This window comes from Pezoporus occidentalis, unplaced genomic scaffold, assembly GCF_034315485.1.
Source record: "Pezoporus occidentalis ecotype Australia unplaced genomic scaffold, CSIRO_AGI_Poc_V1 ctg8, whole genome shotgun sequence".
In the NCBI taxonomy this organism is placed as follows: Eukaryota; Metazoa; Chordata; class Aves; order Psittaciformes; family Psittacidae; genus Pezoporus; species Pezoporus occidentalis.
In genome coordinates this window covers 14030194-14047880 of record NW_026916158.1, presented here as the reverse complement: position 1 = coordinate 14047880, position 17687 = coordinate 14030194, and the positions used below count along the sequence as shown (strand labels likewise).

Below are 17687 nucleotides of genomic sequence, written 5' to 3'. Positions count from 1 at the left end.
CGCACGTGGGGCGCTCCGCCGCCCGGCATGGAGCGGCGGCACGCGCCCGCCGCCAACCGCCGCTACCGGCAGCGCCGCTTCTGGGACGAGCTGTACCGGCAGGAGGGCGCCGAGCCCCGCGAGTGGCTGGGGGCGCTGTCCCGTTTCCTCCCGCACCTGCGGCCTGAGCTGCGCCCCACTGACCGCATCCTCGTGCTCGGTACGTGCCCTGTGCCCGGTGCCCGGTGCCGGCCGGGCGGGAAGAGCTCAGGGTTCTGCCGCCGCCGCATGCGCTGGCGCCGACCGCGAGGGGGCGTTGCGGCGCCGGGCCGGTACTGGGGAAGCGCCCGGCGCTGCGGGGCCCGGTACGACCAGCCCGTAATCCCACCTTCGGGATGATCCAGGGCTGATCCGCCGCCCGCCCGGCAGGTTCAGCCGCCCCAGGCGGGCGGGATTAGGCGGTGTCATCACCGATCCTGTTAGCGGATCAGCCGCAGCCAGCTGCGATTAATGGCCCCAAATCTCCCCTCCCCCCCACCCCGGGATCCCTCTCGGAGCCGCTGAGCCACGGCGGAGCGGCTCCTCCGACGAGGCGAAGGGAGGACAGAGGGACTCTCCCCGTGCCTGTCACACTGGGGACCCGTGTCCTGCTAGGGCCGGGCTGGTACCAGCTGAGTGGGATGCTGTTCCCCTGGGACAGCCGTTCCTCCGTCTTTCTGTCTGTCCATCCCAGTTAAGTCCCCCCATATGTGGCACGCTGCCCTAATTTGCCCCTGATGCCGGCCCCACAGCAGGCTCGGTGGGGGGCACAGTCATCTCCTGCCCCATGGCACTGAGAGAAGCACTTGGGAGCCCAGTGCACCCACCTTGCAAGAAGAGGGTAGTTAGGAACTAACCTGGCACTTGCTAATTAATGGCAAGGTGATGACCTGCTCCTTCTCTAGCTGCCCTAGCCCACCTGCACCCTTCTCTGGGTCTAAGGGCATGGGGTTGGGGTGCTGGCAGCCCCTCCATGGGCACCCCACACCCTGGCTGAGCAGTGCCCCATGCAGGCTGCGGCAACAGTGCCCTGAGCCACAACCTGTACGAGCTGGGCTACACCGACGTCACCAGCATCGACTACTCGCCTGCCTGCATCGCAGCCATGCGCGCCCGCTACGCCTCCTGCCCTGGCCTGCACTGGGCTGTCATGGACATCCGTGCCCTTGCCTTCCCTGACGCCACCTTCGACGTGGTGCTGGAGAAGGGCACCCTCGACGTGCTTATGGTGGAGGAGACCGACCCATGGAATGTCTCGCCTCAGGCGACCGCCACAATGCACCGGGTCCTGGCAGAGGTACAAGGTGAAGGGAGCTGTGGGAGGGGACAGAGGGTGGACCTATTCCCATTTTGGGTGGGTGAAGGTACAGAATATGTCAACACCCTCCTTCCCTGTGGATGCTCCAGCCAGTGCCTTGACCCCCCCAGCTGGTGCTGTCCCCTCTGCTGCCCTGTAATGGGGCACCTGGGGGGCTTCCAGCACCCTTTGGGGTGGTAAACCCCCCACACACACACACACCTTCTCCCCTGGGAGGTGGATAGAGCCAGGTGTGTCCCTGGGGACCCTAGGTCCTGCTGGGTTGGGGGGGACCTGGGTGACCCCTTTGTTTGTTTGCACCCTGAACATGAAGGGGTGGCAGAAAAAACAGACTCCATCCTCGCATGGGTGGGTATAGGGGCACCCAAGGGTGCCTGGAGGGGACGTGGGGGACACACCGATGTGGCCATGCCCGCCCAGGGTGAGGTGAGGACTGCAGGGCTGTGACAGGCACTCACCCCTCCGCAACCCAGCTTCCATCTCGTTAGTGGGGTCTCCGGCACTCATCTGGTCCGGGGTTGCCATGGCAACCCCCGTCAGCATCGACATGGCCTTGGCGTTGCCACGGGGATGGGTGATGCCTCTGGGCCCTGATTAATTGGCGGTGTGGGAGGCAGGGAGGGGATTGAACCTACCCTGGTGCAGGGTGCGGGCCATGGCAGCCTGCATTGCCCTGCGGGGGTAACTGTGGGGAGGAACGACCACTGCGCCCCATGGCACCCCTGGCAGCAGCAAGGGGTGCTGGGGTGCTTGGGGCTATTTGCCCCCCATCCTCTCTTGCTCCTCTGAGCCCAGGTGGGAGCAGAGCCCCAGTCCTGTGGGCAGTGGGGCTGTCCTCACCACCCATGCCTGGCCTGCCCACAGTGCTGCCTGTCCTTGTCACTTGGCCAAATGGCAAGGATTTAGTTCTGTTTTTTTTCCCCGTTTCTCTTTTTAATCCCCTGCTCAATCCCTGTGCTCCCCCAGCATCACTGGGCACTGGCCTCCAAACGCAGCTGGTCCCTACTGTCCCTGTTCCCAGGGGGATTCACTGGCTGTCCCCACCTGCTCACCACTTTGCCAGGCCCTGTGCAGGGGTCCAGCAGTGGCTGGCACCCCCCTTTTCACTCCCATCCCTCTTCTCATGGCAGGGGGTTCATAGCCTCTGTCTTGCTGTCCCTGGGAAGGGTGGGGATGGGCAGGGTCCCAAAATGCACAGGATACATGGGTGATAGGGATGCAAAAATCCACCCTGCCTGCGGGGGTGCCTCAGGGACACCCCTGTCCCAGCCATCAGGGAGCTGTGGGGGGATGTCAGAGGGGGAAGCAGCCCCCCTGCGCTGGCTGTTGGGTAGCAAGGTTTCCTGCACCCATCTGTAAGCAACGGCCATTAGTGCTCTATTAATGAGGATGGGATGCAAGATGCCTTGCTCAGCTCCAGCTGGAGATCCCTGCCTGCCCCCAGCCCTAGGGACCCCCATGCATCCGGGGCTTTGCAGGAGGGATGCTGAGCTGGGTTCTGGGGGTGGGAGTGCAGGGACATGCTTTCCTTTTCCTGACCAAACCCAGTAAGGTTTGGTTTGAAAGCCACTGCCGCAGCAAGTGGGGGAGGGACACACACAGAGGCTGGCTGTCCCCTGTGTCCGTTCCTGGCCCAGCCACCACTGAGCTGTGGAGCTTCCCAGCAGGATTAAACCAGAGCTTGGGAACCCCGCTTGGCCCCCAGCCCTCTCCCTTGCTGCAGTGGCTCTTTGCCCTTGTTGGGGGGAACCTGGGGCTGTCCCTGCCTGGGGGAGAATGCCGGGGGGTGGACGTGGGGAGGGGGGTGGACGTGGGGCTGGCCACCGGCCTGCCCCAGGCACTGCTTTTGCATGCCGAGCACGCGAGCACTGGCCGTAAAAGCCTTTTGACATTGGATAAAGCCAAGCAAGAAAATTGATGTTCTTTTCCATCCTGTTAGCAGGGGCTTAATTCCAGCAGGGAGAAAATGGTGATTAAAAGGGTCGAGTCCTTTCCTGTCCAAACCTTCTCCCTCCCACCTTGGATGCTGGGTGTTGGTGGGGGGTGGCACTGGGTACCCTGAGGAGGGGTGGATGGGATGGGGGTCCCGTGCTGCTCTGGGAGGGTCCTGTGCCTGGGAGGGTGAAGCTTTTCTCCACACCAGGGTTGGGTCTCTGCAGTCTGCTGTGCATAGGGGTGAAGAGTTTTGGGATGCAGTGAGAGATGGTGCATGGGGACCCTCATTCCTCATTACCACTGGGCTGCGGGGGGTCTGGGGACACGCCAGAACCAGGCTGGGTGTCTCTGGGGGGGATGAAGGTTAAGACAGGAGATCTGGGGGTGTGATGGGAAAGGCTGGGGGGGGATCTTTGGCAGATGGTGATGTGGGTCCCTGGGGACAGGGCTGTCTGTGCAAGGGGGGTGAACCTCACTGTGTCCCCCACCCCATCCTGGGGATTCTACCACTGCAGGTGAGCCGGGTGCTGCGCCCAGGGGGCTGCTTCATCTCCATCACCTTCGCACAGCCCCACTTCCGCAAGCCCCACTATGCCCAGGAGGCCTTCGGCTGGTCCCTGCGCCATGTCACCTGCGGGGACGGGGATGCCGGCACCTTCCACTTCTTCCTCTACATCATGCGCAAGGGGCAGCCCCTGGCCCCCCCCGACCTGGCCCTGGGGCGCCATCTGCACCAGCCCCCCCCACCTCCCGACCCACCGCCACCCCCTGCCCCCCCAGATGATGAGGACTACCTCCTCGCCATCGAGCTGTGACCCAGGGGCTTTCCTGGCCTCCCCACACACAATAAAGCCTTAAGCTGCTCTGCCTTCATGGGTGGGGGACAGGGGACCAGTGCTCCCTCCCCACCCCACAAGCTGCCCAGTGATGTGAGCAATGGGGAGAAGGGGGGGAGCTTGGCCCCCTCCTGGGAGCAGCAGGATGCTCCAGGGAGGGGGTGATGCTGTGCTCCCTCCCAGCCCTTCCCTCGCCCAGCTGGAGAGCAGCCAGGGCTCTGGGCTTTGCGGGCAGTAATGAAACCAAATCGGGTTTAATTCCACCCATCCATCTTGCAAAGAGCAGCTCCCTGTGTCCCACCCACTCCAGTGGGGGCAGCTGGGCTGCAGGGTGCCCACTGTCCTGCACCAGGACCCCTGGACCAGCCTCCCTGGCCATGGGGCTGTGCAAGGACACCATGCCCTTGTCACCCCCAGCCGGGTGGCAGGGGGTCTGGGATGGGTTGTGCCATATATGCCTGTGTACCCCCTCAATTCCCACTCCTGGATGCAGTGACAGCACTGGTGTGCCACACGCCTGGTCTGTGTCTGCCCGTGCCTGGGGCTAGCAGCACAGTGACACGCGTGTGCTGGGGCTGGTGACAGCCATGCCACCGCATGCTGGTGGGGCTGGCTGCATGTAGGTGCTGCCATGGCAAGTGGCATCATGGGTGTCCCCACTTGGGCACCAAACCCCCTCGAGGTTGGTGACACTGATGGTGGGGTGCAGAGGGGACCCGTCCTTGGGGGGACAGTGATGACACCAAAGATGCAAAGCTGCCGGGCTGCTATTCCTGGCAAAAGGCATAAGTGGGTCAAGCGGTGGCTCCCTCCGCACCGGGAGCTGGGGAAGAACTCCAGGCTCAGCCCCCACCCCGCCATGCCACCCCATCCCACCAGCACCCTGGAAACATGTTGGCACATGGCAGCAACGGGAAGGAGCAGGCGCTGCTGGCCTCGCCTCGGTACATGAATGTATTTTATTCATTGCATTTTGTTCACCAGTACAGTGAAAAATGGCATTTAAATTTACAATGGATCATTCGTAGAACATCATGACACAAGTATCTTTTTTTTTTTTTTTCTTTTTTTCATGTTTTTTTCTCGGTTTTGGTTTTTGTTTGGGATTTTTTCGCCATGTTGTGGGGTTGGTTTTCTTTTTTGCGTCGTAGTCTCCATAAATGCCACTCGCAGGTTATTGAAAAAGATGGCGAGTTCCTCATGCACATCAGACCCCCGAGAAGCCTCTTGAAAAATAAAATTAAATTAAAGTACAAAATTAAAAACAACGACTCGGGCCGGTCCCTGCCCCCTGCTACCCTCGCACTCGACGAGGGGCCGGTGCCTGCCGCTGCCCCGGTGGGCTCTGCCCGGTGCTCCGGGAGGGCACTGCGGCGGCCGGTGGTGCTGTCCCACTGCTGGGGCTCAGACCGGGGGTCCCCGTGCTCCCCCCCACACCTTTGGCTTTCCTCATGCTCCCTCCATCGCTCTCGCCCCCTTCATTTCCCCCCTCCCCTCGGTTTTTTCTTCTTTTTTTGTCTTTTTTTTTCTTATGGAAAAAAATATGAACCTTTTTTTTTTGTGTTTTTTTTTTCTCGTTTGCGTGTTTGTTTTCTCGGTGCGGTTGCTTCGACATCTCAACGTCAGCAGATCGTTTTTAACAAATATTCGGATATAAAAATACAAATATGAGGAGTTTCTGTTTAAAAAGAAGCGTGCCGGAGTGGTGGGGCTGACCCTCGGCCCCTGCACCGGGAGCCCGGGCCACCAAGCTCATGCAAAAAACGATGGAGCAAAAAATGTCTCTGGACAGCAGCGCTCCCCCCTCCGCTCGTGGGGCCGGGGCCGGGTCCGCCCCGGGGTGGGGGGGCCGCGCCGCGGAGCGGGAGGCTGGAACCCCCACACCCCCGGGGAGAGGGGGGGGATGTCTTTGCCCAGGGCGGGGGGCTCGGCGGGTCGTCCCTCTCCCGGGGGAGGGGTAAAGTGCATGGCCGGGGGGGGGTGGTGTCGGCCGCAGAGCCCCTCTCCCGGGCCGGGGGAGGGGGGGCACTGGCTCGGCCTCCCCCTCCTCGTCGGCGGTGCAGCCAGCATGCGGGGCCGGGCGGGCTGGGAGCGGGGCACGGCCGGCGGGTCCTGGCGGCGGGTCCCGGCTTACACCCCCGGCGGCGACTTCTCCGTCATGCCCTTGAGCACCTCGTCTATCCGGTCATCCTCGATCACCACTGCGGGGACAGGCGGGGGGCTCGTGGGCGAGGGGAAGCGGACCCGGCTCCTGCCCCATACCCCGGCTCTCGCCCCGCTCGCCCCCCCCAGGAGGGCTCCAGATGCGCCCGCAGATGTTGGTGAGCAGGGCCAAGGGGTTCAGGTGGGTGCAGTGGGCATGGGGAGAGTGACCCCCTTCTCCTGCCAGGTTTGGATAGGGCAGCACACCCCCCCCCCCCCCGCAGCCAGGCGGCCGCCTCTGGATGAGCGGTTTGGGAAGGGGGAGCAGGAACAGACCAGGAAGGACCCCCCCCCCTCTCTGCGGCAGGCGCTGATGAGAGCAACAGGACTGGAATGGGTAATGACCCAGCGGGGGGGGGGCACCGCTAGATCGGCGAGGGGAGCAGCCAGACCCCTGCCAGCATCACCCACTACACAGGACAGCCCCCCCCCCCCCCCCCCATCGGCATCACTGCTGGGGGAGCCAGGCAGGACTCCAACCCTCATCAGCATGGCAGCCTGCACGGACCCCCAACATTGCTATCACCATGAGGGGCTGGACAGCCCCCTGTCAGAATCACCCTCCAGACAGACCCCCCTCAGTATCACTCGCTGGGCCATCCACCCCCTTCCACCAACATCACCAGTGGGAGGCTGGACAGACCCCCATCAGCATCACTGTCAAGGGGCTACACAGACACCCCCTCTCCCCCTAGATCAACATCACTGGTTGGGCAGATCTCCCACAGCACCATCACCCTTGGGAGTGGAGAACAGAACCTCCCCCATCATTACCAGGGTGGTCAGCAACCCTCCCCATCACCACCCTGGGGGTGAATTGGCCAGACACCCCCCCTCCCCAACACCAGCATCACTGGGGAACAGCCATAGCCCTCCATCACCAGGAAGGGAGATCTGTTCCCCCATCACCCCGGGGGGGTTGCTAGACCCAGAACCACCATCCCAAAGGGGGGCAGGTGGAGCAGGCAGTGGCTCCCCTCACACAGGGCTGAGGTATATTTATGCTGGGGGGGGAGCTCTGGTGCCCTCCCCTTTTGCCCCTGCAGCTCAAAGGGGGGTGTTTGCCTATAGATGTCCCCCCAGGCAGGTGGAGTGGGGGCTGCAGGGAATGTGGGGGCCATTCTTGGGGTCTGTAAGGCATCAGGGAGGATCAATGGTGGCAGATCATGGTGCAGGGGAAGTGGGGCCATTTATTTGGGTTCTAATAGGAGCAGAGGAGCTGCTGAAGGGGGTCTCTGCGGCAGGGAGTAAAGCAGGTGGAGGGGGGGAAGAGCAGGACACACACAGGCTCATGGAGTCCTGGGGCGACAGTAAAGCCGGGGGGGGGGGGGGGGTTGTTTGTTGATCAGCACCGCCGGCAGCTGCTGGTGGGGGTCTCTGCGGCAGGCGGAAATGTGGAGGGAGAGAGGGTGATGGAGCTGGAGGGGCAGTTCTGGTGATGTGGGGGTGTTTGTTTATAGGGAAGGGGGGGGGGTGTGTGGAACAGTCCGGGGGGATGCAGGGACAATCCCAGGGATGATGAGGAGCAGTACCAGGGGGTCCCGGGGGCATTCGCAGAAGTGCTGGGGGGCAGCCCCAGGGATGCTTGGGGACAGCCCCAGGGGCAGCCCCAGGGATGCTGCAGGGTAGTCCTGGGGGGAGCCCCAGTCTGCCAGGGGTGTGAGACAGAATGGGGGGGACAGCACTACTGTCTTAAGCTGGGAAAAGGGGCTGCTGAGGTTTTGGGGTGATGCCGGGTGCCATTTGCAGAGCTGGGGGTCCCAGGGTTCCTGGGGGACAATGCCAGGGATGATGTGGGGCAGAGCTGGAGATTCTGGGATGCCGGAGCAGTGCTGGGGATACTGGGGGGTAGTGCCAGGAATCCTGTGGGGCAGTGTCAGAGGTACCCAGGGGACAGTGCTGGCGATGCAAGGCAGAGCTGGGAGTCCCAGGAATGCTGTGGGGCAGTGCTGGCGATGTAAGAGCCAGCGCCGGGGATGTAAGAGTCAGCACCGTTAGTACTGGAAATGCCGTGGGGCAGTGCCGAGGATGCTGCAGAGCAGATCCGGGGGATGCCGTGGGGCAAAGCCGGGAACACAAGGGCAGAATCGGGTCTCCCGGGGATGCTGTGGGGCAATGCCGGGGGTGACAAGGATGCACTGAACAGTGCTGGGGATGCCGGGGATGCGAGGGCAGAATCGGGGGTCCCGGGGCTACTCTGGGGCGGCGCTGGGGGTGCAAAGGCCAGTGCCAGGGATGCCGGGGAGCAGCGCCGGGGATGCTACAGTACAGATCCGGGGGTCCCGGGGCAGAGCCGAGGATGCAAGGACAGATCCGGGAGTAGCAGGGATGCTGTGGGGCAGGGCTGGAGATGCAAGAGCCAGCGTCAGAGGTGCCAGAGATGCTGCAGGGTAGACGCGGGGGGTCCCGGGGATGCCGTGGGGCAGCTCTGGGCTACCGTGGGGGCTGAGGCGGGGGTCGGTGGGGGGCAGAGGCGGGGGGTCGGGCGGTACCTCTCTTGGCGCGGCCGATCTGTCCCAGCTTGGGGGGCCGCTTGCCCTGGTTGCCCCCGAAGAAGGCGTTGGTGTCCTGCAGGCGGCAGCTGAAGGGCAGCTCCCCCGCCTCGGGCTCGGCGCCGTAGCGGCCCACCTTGTCCTCGCCGTAGGGCAGCACCTGCGACATGGCGGGGCCGAGCGGGCCGAGCCGCGCCGCGCCGAGCCGGGAGCCGGTCTGCGGCGGCGGCAGCGGCGGCGGGGAGGAAACCCGGGCGGAAGGATGAAGTCATGCATCCGGGGGGAGCGGGGACCCCCCCGGCGGGGGGCGGCTCCGGAGCGCCGCGGTCCGGCCCGGCCGGACAGGGACGGGGACCCCCGCGGCTGGTGCCCGGTGCTCGCGCGGTCGGGATGAGGACACCCCTTCCCGCCCTGTCCGCAGCCCCTGCCCCGTGCCCAGCGCAGGACGGTCCCTCCGGCACAGCCTTGCCGCGGCAGTCGCCCCAACCCGGGGGTGCCCCTGACCGCGGGGTGCCCCTGTGGAGCGGGGATCCCTTGGCACAGCCAGGTCAGACAGGCTGGGGACCACCAAGCACAGCCAGGCCCTACCCGAGCACACCGAGGTGATGTCAAACAGACCCCCCAGCACCATACTCCGGTCCTTTTACCCCCAGCCCTCCTCCAGCAGCCCAGCAGGCTCAAGCCGCCCAGAACCTCCGGGCCAGCTCCTACCCCGGGTCTCCCCAGCCAGGTTGTCCCCACTGGTGCCTGTTGCCCCAGCCAGCATTCCCTCTCACAGACTTTCCAATTTTGGGACCCTTCCTTGGAGCTGCACCAGCTCCAGCCCTTTCCAGTCCCCTTGGCCCCCACATATAGGCCCCTGCACATGCATGTGCATGTTTGTACACGTGCCCTTTGCATGTGCTTGCAGGACTGCAGGGCACACGGGTGTGATTCTGCAGGTGCTGTTGATTGTGACACAAATGGGGACCATGCCCTGGGATGCCCCTTGCTCCATGGGTTGCCCCTTCCCTGGGGGTTCTCCGTGGACAGGGGGAAGGGTCATCCCCCATGGGGGACTTGCCATGGGTTAGCAAGGAGAGAGCCGCACAAGTAGCTTCAGTGTCCCCTCAAAGCCCTATTTGTGTCCCCTTTGCACATCCCTACCCCAGATCCACACTGGCCCTTTCTGCCTGCATTTTCTGCTGCCAGGACAGTGGTTACACTAATTGCTATTGGTACCCCTGAGCAGCCCCACCTGGTATCCCCCATCAGGGTCACCTGAGGCTAGGGGGCTATTTAAGCTTAGGCTGGGGCTGCTGCTTACTGTCTGAGCTGTGGGTGCAGCTCTGGTGTCTGGATCTGGCTGGTCCCTGGACTTGGAGTAGTGGCAGTGGCTGGTTGGAGACAGCCATTCTGTCATGGGGTAGCTCTGTTCCTGATGCTCCCTCGCATCCCAGCCCCCCTGCTCACTTGGGTGTGCTGGGTGGTGGCAAAGCCAGAGCCTTGTGTGGGAATGGCAAGTACCAGCCCCACGAGGATCCGCCTCTGGGTGTTTCAATGGGGCAAGAGTGGGATTTTTACAGACAGCCCTGTGGTCCATCTCTTCCGTGGCCTGAGATCCTGTTGAAACATGCTGCAGAAGAGCATCAGCAGGGCTGGTCCATGCAAAAGGGCAGGTACATCTATTTTGGGAAAGCTCAGCCATGTGTTTCCCTTTGTACCCAGAATGCTGCTCCCCACCATCCCCTCCCAAAGCAGAGACGGGGAGGGATGGGGCAGCAGTGCCTGTTCTCCTGGCAAGGCAGTGAGCGCCTTTATTCCTGCCTTTGCTGGGGAACCAGCTTGAACTTTTTCATGTAACGGCTTCTGCTCCCGCAAAAAGCGCCTGGGAAAATAGGCAAGAGGCCCACGCTGAGATGTGCCCTGCTTTCCCCACTGCCAGGCCCACGTGCTGCTGCTGTGGGCAGGGACAGGCAAGCCGTGGCACGCGCGGGGCTGGGGATGAGCGGGAACGGGAGCAGATGGGCTGTGTGGGATGCGAGCAGGGCTGGTGCTGCACACTGGGAGGGCTTCCAGCCTGGCAGGCTCCTGGGAAAGGCTTGAGAGAGGTGACCCTGGGAACGGCCCCGCTTCCATCACACCTGTGCCTGCATAGTGCCTTGCCCCCTGGGAGCTCCTTGGCTTGGCTATGGGACTAGGGGAGCTCTGTGGGGCTTGCTGGGGCTTGGGGGGGTGGGTGGGAGGGACCTCCACCCAGGAGGAGGGTTGGATTCATGCCAGCACAGCTGGGATGTAGTGGGACTGGGCAGCATTATGCCTCCAGGCACCGCATCTTCTGGGGACATCTTCAGTCGCTGTCTCCCCATGGATGCTGCTGGTCACCCCTGGGAGGGGGAAAGGCACCAGGGACCTGGATGTGGTGGGAGTGCAGGAGGGACCCTACCCTTGCCCCTCATGGTGAGCCAGACCAAGCCTCTGCTTCCCCTGGCTCTCATCCCACCTTCATTATCTGCCTTTTAGCAGCCACTTAATCTCCTTTCTCGCTTCCTTTGCAGACTTTTGTCCAACACAAAGCCAGCTCCAGCGGCTGTGGCTGTGGGAGTGGGAAGCTGGTGGTTCTTCCTGCCCTGGCTTCTTAAAGCTGGGCCACAGCCCAGGAGCTGGAACACCTTGAGGTGATGCAAGGGCTGGGGGCTGGCCATGACCAGTGTGGTGGGTACAGGGCCAGGCAGTGGGCAAGCAGCCAGGCTCCCAGCCACAGTAGGGCTGGTGACAGAGATGGTGCTACATTGCCTGACCTGAGGTGATGCTCTGGGAGCCCACTGGTGCCTGCTGTGACACAGCCCCATGGCTGGATGCTGCTCCTGAGCCCTGCACCATTGGTGGGGATTTGGGTGACAGCTCTGGGTGCTGTGATGGAGGTGAGGGGTTTCCCTACAGTCACTGGTGCTTCAGGTGGTTTTAGAATGGAGAAATGTGTGGTGGGGCATGTTCTGCCCTGGCTCTGCAGGGACCCCCAGGCAGCTGGAGCTGGACTGAATGGGAGCGATGAGTGGTCCCTGAGGCCTGGCAGGAATGGAACCAAGTGACCTGGCAGGCAGCAGCTGGACCACAGAGGGCTTAGATGAGGTAGGAGGCATAGGCTACCAGACCTGGGGCTTTCTCTGCTACAGGTCTGGGAGCTCACCAGTGCCATCACTTCTAATGCCTCCGGGCTGGTGGCTGCAGAGGCGTGCCTGGAGGCCGGCTCGGGTGCCTCCATCTGGTGCTGCTTCCAGCCCTGCCAAGAAACGTGAAATGGCACTTCTGCTCCACAGCAGTGGCAGCCATGGTCCAGGGGCCTTGCAAAGTGCCAGCTCACCACTGCCAGCACTGCTGTGCTCGCAGAGCACCCATCCCCAGCCTGGTGTGGGACACTGGCAAAGGTCATCGGCAAGGGCAGGGCTGTGTCCATCCTTGGCTGCTGCTGCTGGCTCTCAGTAGCCAAAGCCCAGATGGGTGCAGGTGGTGTGGATGGCCAAGCTTGCTGATGGTTGTGGTGGCCCTAGTCAACATAGTGAGGAGGTGGTGGGGCACAAGGGACAGGCATCCTGCTCAGTAGCTGTGGGTCAGCCCAGGGCAAGCATGCAAGAGCGGTGTGCTCCTCGCCCTGGGCTGTCCCTTCCCATAGCTGGTGATGTGGGAAGATGAGGCTAAAAAGCCCTCCTTTGGAAGGCCAGTGCCATCCTTTCCCAGGGAGAAGGGCTAGAGCCTTTGCAGGGCAGCCAGCCAGCAGGTTGTCACTAGTGAGATGAGTTTGTCTGCCTTGGTGCGCAGGCTGGCTTTGGGAAGGCGGGGCTCCCGAGGGGAATCCAATTGCGGAGTCGGGGCAGATGGAAGGGGGATGTCACTGTCCCCATCCCTCACACAAGCTGCCCCGGGCACAGCTGCGGTCCCGGTGGTGCCAGGGCTGCACCTGAGCAGGTGGAGCACTCTCAGCACTCTGCCTGGGGCAGAGACTTTGTAGAGGGTTCCCTGCCCAGACCCAACCAGCCCTGCTGGGGCGTGAGGCTCCATCCTCGTCTGTCACCACATCACGGTCACCATGACGACAGACAGAGAGACAGGCCGGAGTGGGCTGGCAGCCCTGTGGGTGTGGATGGGGACATGGCCATGGGCTGGCACCCACGGGTACCCTGCAGGGTGCGGGGGTCCCTCTTGGGCCCTGCATGGTGGGGACGGAGGCTAGGCAGGGCTCAGTGCAGGACTGCGAGCTCCCTGCTCCAGACCAGAAGACCCTGAGGGACGATGGACAGCAGGCTCGGCGGCGGTGCGGGCTGCGGCAAGGCCGGACAGCCCCTCTGCCGGGCGGTTTGGCACGGCCAGTCTTTGGCTGTTGCTGAGCTGAGCGGTTGAGTCACGCTGCCGCCCGGCTCCGCGCCAGGCAGGGCTCCTCAGCCAGGTCCAGGCCACCGCGGGGCTGGTGGCTCCCCCGGGGTGGTAGGGCCCCCCGAGGGGTGTGGGGTAGGGCTGTGCCCAGCGTGGGGTGGTACCCTCCGTGTGCGCAGGGATGTGTTCCCTGGGCAACTGTGGCCCCCCTGTGGACAGAGGGCAGCGAGTGGCTGCGGGTCCCTCTCTGGGTGTCCCTGTCCCCGGGTGGTTGCAGTGCCCCGGGGAACGAGGTGAGCAGTCTCTGGAGCACGGGCACCCGCCGCCCTCCCCGGCCCACGCACGCCAGCAGCTCTTGGCACACTAGGAGTGTGTTCCTGGCAGCCCGGCCCTCGCCCATCTGGTATTTACCTCCTTCCCGAAATCTCTCCTTGCTGCGGGGGGGTGCCCGGTTCTGGAGCGGGGGGAACACCCAGGCCCCACTGCTCACTTTGCAGTGTGGCACTCACCATGCTGGCATGGGGAAGAAGTTGAGCTGAGACACTGGGTGGGGTGGAGGAAGGGAGCCACACAGACACCCCTACCCCAAAAATGCACATGGGTCCCAGGAGGTTTTGCTGGGTCTTCCGGGGCATCATTGCTGACTGCAAGCTATAGGGGCAACACCACAGGGGCACCTCTGCACCAAGCATGGTCCCTGCCCCAAACTGGCAGCAATGGGGGCCCCTGCCATGGGAAGGGGCATCATCCCCTCTTATGCCAACACTGCTGTCTGGCTGCCAGTGCTGGCCTGTTCCCCTCTCCCCACCCCACCCAAATAAATCCTGGGTGCCCCAAAGCCGCAGGAGCCAGGAGAGCCCGTGGGTTGCCTGGGCAACTGCAGCCAGGCAGTGATGGGGAGCAGTCCAGGGAGCAGTTGCCATGGAGACCAGAGGAGCATGATCGCCTTGGCAACAGTCCCGCTTTTCCCCCACCTCTGGGGCTGTATCGCGAGGTGATGCAGTCCAGCTGGGGGTCCCCTGCCCACCACTGGTGAGTGTGCTGAGGCTGGAGGATGGCGGTGATGGCACTGACTTGTCCCCTCTCCATTCCTTCCCCCCCGCCAAGGAGAGCCTTGGCTCTTGCCACATCCCTCCAGTCCCCCGACTTGACGGTGCAAAGGAAGAGGCGAGGCCAAGCTCCACTCCTGGTCTTTTATCACTCCACACACCACCACAAGCTGTGCCTGCACTCAGTCCCAGCCAGGAGGCAAACAGGAAAGCGGGGTGCAGAAGGGCCCAGAGGGCAGGCTCTGGAGTGCCCTATGGCTGTGCCCCTGCTCCAGAGGAGTGGGGACTCTGCAGAGATGGCAGAGGGACACTCTTCCTCCCTGGGTGGCACTGCAGATGGTGAAGGGACACACTTCATTGCTGCCAGTCCCTGGGTGCTGGGCATGGTCTGGGCAGAGGCTGTAGGCACATGGGGCAGGGAGCACAACGGTGGCACTAAAGTGTACCACTGCGGTGACTCAGGGGAAATTGGGTCTCTGTCACCCCACTGTGTCTCACCAGCCCTGGTCTTGCCCCTGCCATGCTCCTCATAAAGCCACACACTAGAAAAACAAAAGTCCCACATGGTTTTGGAGGGGTCAGGGCTGGAAAAAAGGCATCCTGGCGTGGGGCAGGGGACTTGGCTCTTCAGCTCAGGCACCAAGCATGCTCTCCCCAAGCCTTCATGTTGCGGGGGGGCAGGGGCTTCTGGCACAAAAAGGGAGCATGAGGAGGCTATAACTCCCCACCCTCCCCAAAAGACAGGGGGCGGCACACCAGGACCCCTCTCCCCCAACAGGAATCACACAACTGCACACCAGGGGACAGCTGAGATTACTGCAGGCCCCAAGCTTGCTTCGCTTTGTGTTAACAATCTCTGGCTGCCCCCTAAATGTTCTCAGGCCTGGTAGAGGGGCACCACGCGGTCAATGGGCCCCCGGCAGATGGGGCAGAGGCGGGCAGGCAAGGCCTGGAAGCAGCGGAAGCAGCAGCAGATGTGGCCACAGCCCAAGAGGATGCACTCACGGGGTCGCGACAGGCAGATGACACAGGAGTCCTCGAGCCCCCCATCCCCGGCCTCCTCGCTGTCCAGCTCCTTGTCCTCACGCTGCTGCCTGAGGCGGGCGCGGCGGAAGGCACGGCACAGGGCGTGCAGCAGAATGGCCAGGCCCGCCGTGGCACACAGCATGGCCACCCCCTTCCAGAGCCCACTGGCAGACTCCAGCTCCTCCACCACTGTCTGCCAGTCCCCCAGGCACAGGAAATAGTCGCCCCCCTGGGATGGTGGCTGGAGGTGCAGGGAGCCGTCTGGGTGCAGGGCCAGCTCCCCGATGCCCGTCAGCCCAGCTCCCACACGCAGCAGTTCCTCCGTCTCCAGGATGCCCTTGGGCTTCTCCCCACTCAAGTACTGCCCCAGCAGGTCACGGAAGCCGTGGGCCGGCTGCTGGAACCTCTCGTACACCACCTCCAGTGGCAGGCAGATGGCTCGGAGTGGGCTCTCCACGCTCACCTGTGTCACTACCTCAGTGTCCGGTGAGGCCAGCAAGAAGGGGACAGTGTAGACCTGCTCTGAGAGCACCCGCTCACTCTCGCTCCTGCAAGCGGAGAGCACAGCATGGGGATGTGGACAATATGGAGGAACTCTGGACTCCGGGGGCAGAGCCAAGGGTAGGGACTAGAGCCTTTAACCAAGCCAATTTCTGCCTTGCCAGTGGCCCCAGAGTATGGGGGTTTGGGGCAACCAATACAAGCCTGCCCCCCTGCTGTCCCCTCCCATTGCTCACCAGCTCCGGGCCAAGCTGTTCCAGACCAGCCGATGCTCTTTCAGAAGCAGCTTCTGGATCACACCCTGCAGCCTCTCATGGTAATGGCTCGTCAGCGCAGCCTTGGCTGGCAGCACTATGCCTAAGGACCGTGGAATGCATTAAGGTTAAAGGAGAGCCCAGCTTCTGTCCCCAGTGTGGGGCCACGGGGTCTCCTTACCTTCCAGAGCAACATAAGGCAGGCACCTCCCATCAGCCGCAGACACCAATGATGGTAAATCATCATCAACCTGGAGCTTTGGAGCCTCCTAAAAGAGCAGAGACTGAGAGTGAACCTGGGCAGGGGCAGATGGGTTGGCAGGTGGGTCACATATGGCTTTGTGGGGATCTCTGGCAGGACAACCTGCTTGGTCCTAGGCATGGTGACATCAACAGAAGATGCAGCAGGCTGCAGTTATCAGTGAGGTGTGCCCAAATCAAAGGCTCTGGGCAGGAGGGAAGGGACAGTGGGGGTTGAGAGCATCTGAGGGACAGGGCTACCTGTATGCGTGCCACAACTCTGGTTTTCTTCCTGTAGAGGTAGTAGAAGAGGCCGGAGAAGGCAAGGCTGGAGCCCAGACATAGCAGCTCCCCGGGTGTAATGAGTGGTGCGTCCATGGTGCCAGGCTCGGGCAGCACGCCTGCAAGGTGAGCGTGTTGGCTGGAGGGCAGGGCAAGGCACAGGGGCAGGGCAAGGCACAGGGGCAGAGATGTCCCAGCGTCCCTGTCCCCACAGCAGGGACGTCCCACCGCCCCCGTCCCCAGGACGCTGCTGCCCTAGGGCCAAGCCTGTCCCTGGCCCCAGCTGGAGGTAATTCAGCTCCAGCACCCACAGGAGCTCGGCAGCCCCGGCCCGACGTAGAACACTTCGCCCAGTCGGGTTCCAGAAGCGCCCCTTTTGCCCTGCACCCAGGGTCGGGCCGGGGCCCAGCCCCCGTGACCCAGCCCAGGCCCTGCACCCAGGGTGCCACCCAGGTCCGACACCCCCAGTTCCGGCCCAGCACCCGGCCCGGTCCCAGACCCCCCGCCCAGCCCCGCCGCAGCCGCTCACGCCGGCCTGGCACCGCTGGCCCCCGAGGCGCCCAGGCCCGGACCCTGGCCCCGCCGCGCTGCCTGCTGGGAAATGCAGTGCGGTCCCCGGGGCCCGGCAGCGGAGCTGCCAGCGCTTGAAACTACAACTCCCAGCGCCCCTCGCGCCGAACTACAGCTCCCGTCGGGCTGTGCGCAGGACTACAACTCCTGGCGGCCTTTGCGAACCCCTGTGGCCTTGCTCCCCGCGGGTTTGTGGGGTCCCAGGGCACACGGAGGGACCCCTGTGCAGGGGCGGGGCCCAGAGCAGGATGTCACCCGTGCCCCCCCCCGCCTCGGGGCAATGGGTCCCCGTGGCTGCTCTTTACACCGGCGTTCCCTTCCCAACGGGGCTGTTCCAGCCCGGCTCCTGCCCTGCCCTCGGGGACCCGCAGCCGTCTTGGGGCAGGGCTGAGGGTCAGCTCTGCGGCTACTGCCTCCTTCTTCGCACACCTGCGCCCCTCCCTCTGCCCCTCAAGACAGTTCATCCCCTGCTCCCATCCCTTGGTCCCTCGGATGCCTCATCTCCCGCTCCCCTCCCTCGGGATGTTTCATCTCCCTCTCGCCCCCGGCTTTTGAGTCGTCCCCCTGCTCCAGAGCCCACTTCTCCTCCCGCACCGGCACCGCGAAGGACGCGC

General features: G+C 63.5%; 3 protein-coding genes across 4 annotated transcripts; 1 reads left to right on the top strand and 2 right to left on the bottom strand.

Moving 5' to 3' along the window:
* The first annotated feature begins 27 nt into the window (after positions 1–27).
* Positions 28–5673, top strand: EEF1AKMT4 (EEF1A lysine methyltransferase 4). Its single transcript, XM_062603468.1, has 3 exons — positions 28–199; positions 1032–1315; positions 3787–5673. Exons 1-3 carry the CDS (start codon positions 28–30, stop codon positions 4084–4086), a joined length of 756 nt encoding a protein of 251 aa, XP_062459452.1. The 3' UTR covers positions 4087–5673.
* Positions 5049–9076, bottom strand: CAMK2N2 (calcium/calmodulin dependent protein kinase II inhibitor 2). 2 transcript variants are annotated; one of them, XM_062603469.1, is made up of 2 exons: positions 8802–9076; positions 5049–5333 (listed from the first exon to the last, which is right to left on the bottom strand). In XM_062603469.1, the coding sequence occupies exons 1-2, from the start codon at positions 8968–8970 to the stop codon at positions 5140–5142; spliced, it is 363 nt and encodes a 120-aa protein (XP_062459453.1). In that variant the 5' UTR covers positions 8971–9076; the 3' UTR covers positions 5049–5139. The 2 variants fall into 2 exon arrangements, with proteins under 2 accessions (XP_062459453.1, XP_062459454.1); XM_062603470.1 differs by lacking the exon at positions 5049–5333 and adding an exon at positions 5684–6308 and having other exon boundaries at positions 8802–9064.
* A 5932-nt stretch (positions 9077–15008) lies between these two features.
* On the bottom strand, positions 15009–17672 carry LOC134155863 (mitochondrial ubiquitin ligase activator of nfkb 1-A-like). Its single transcript, XM_062603492.1, has 5 exons — positions 17654–17672; positions 16483–16622; positions 16163–16250; positions 15964–16084; positions 15009–15774 (listed from the first exon to the last, which is right to left on the bottom strand). Exons 2-5 carry the CDS (start codon positions 16597–16599, stop codon positions 15078–15080), a joined length of 1023 nt encoding a protein of 340 aa, XP_062459476.1. The 5' UTR covers positions 16600–16622; positions 17654–17672; the 3' UTR covers positions 15009–15077.
* Between the last annotated feature and the right edge of the window lie 15 nt (positions 17673–17687).

Coding starts and splice junctions, on each gene's coding strand:
- CAMK2N2 (XM_062603469.1), bottom strand. CDS start 8,970: ATGTCGCAGGTGCTGCCCTACGGCGAGGACAAGGTGGGCCGCTACGGC. Junction 5,334..8,801: donor GATCGGCCGCGCCAAGAGAG/GTACCGCCCGAC, acceptor TTATTTTTCAAG/AGGCTTCTCGGGGGTCTGAT.
- LOC134155863 (XM_062603492.1), bottom strand. CDS start 16,599: ATGGACGCACCACTCATTACACCCGGGGAGCTGCTATGTCTGGGCTCC. Junction 16,251..16,482: donor GAGTTGTGGCACGCATACAG/GTAGCCCTGTCC, acceptor CTGCTCTTTTAG/GAGGCTCCAAAGCTCCAGGT. Junction 16,085..16,162: donor GCCTTATGTTGCTCTGGAAG/GTAAGGAGACCC, acceptor CACGGTCCTTAG/GCATAGTGCTGCCAGCCAAG.
- EEF1AKMT4 (XM_062603468.1), top strand. CDS start 28: ATGGAGCGGCGGCACGCGCCCGCCGCCAACCGCCGCTACCGGCAGCGC. Junction 200..1,031: donor TGACCGCATCCTCGTGCTCG/GTACGTGCCCTG, acceptor TGCCCCATGCAG/GCTGCGGCAACAGTGCCCTG. Junction 1,316..3,786: donor TGCACCGGGTCCTGGCAGAG/GTACAAGGTGAA, acceptor CTACCACTGCAG/GTGAGCCGGGTGCTGCGCCC.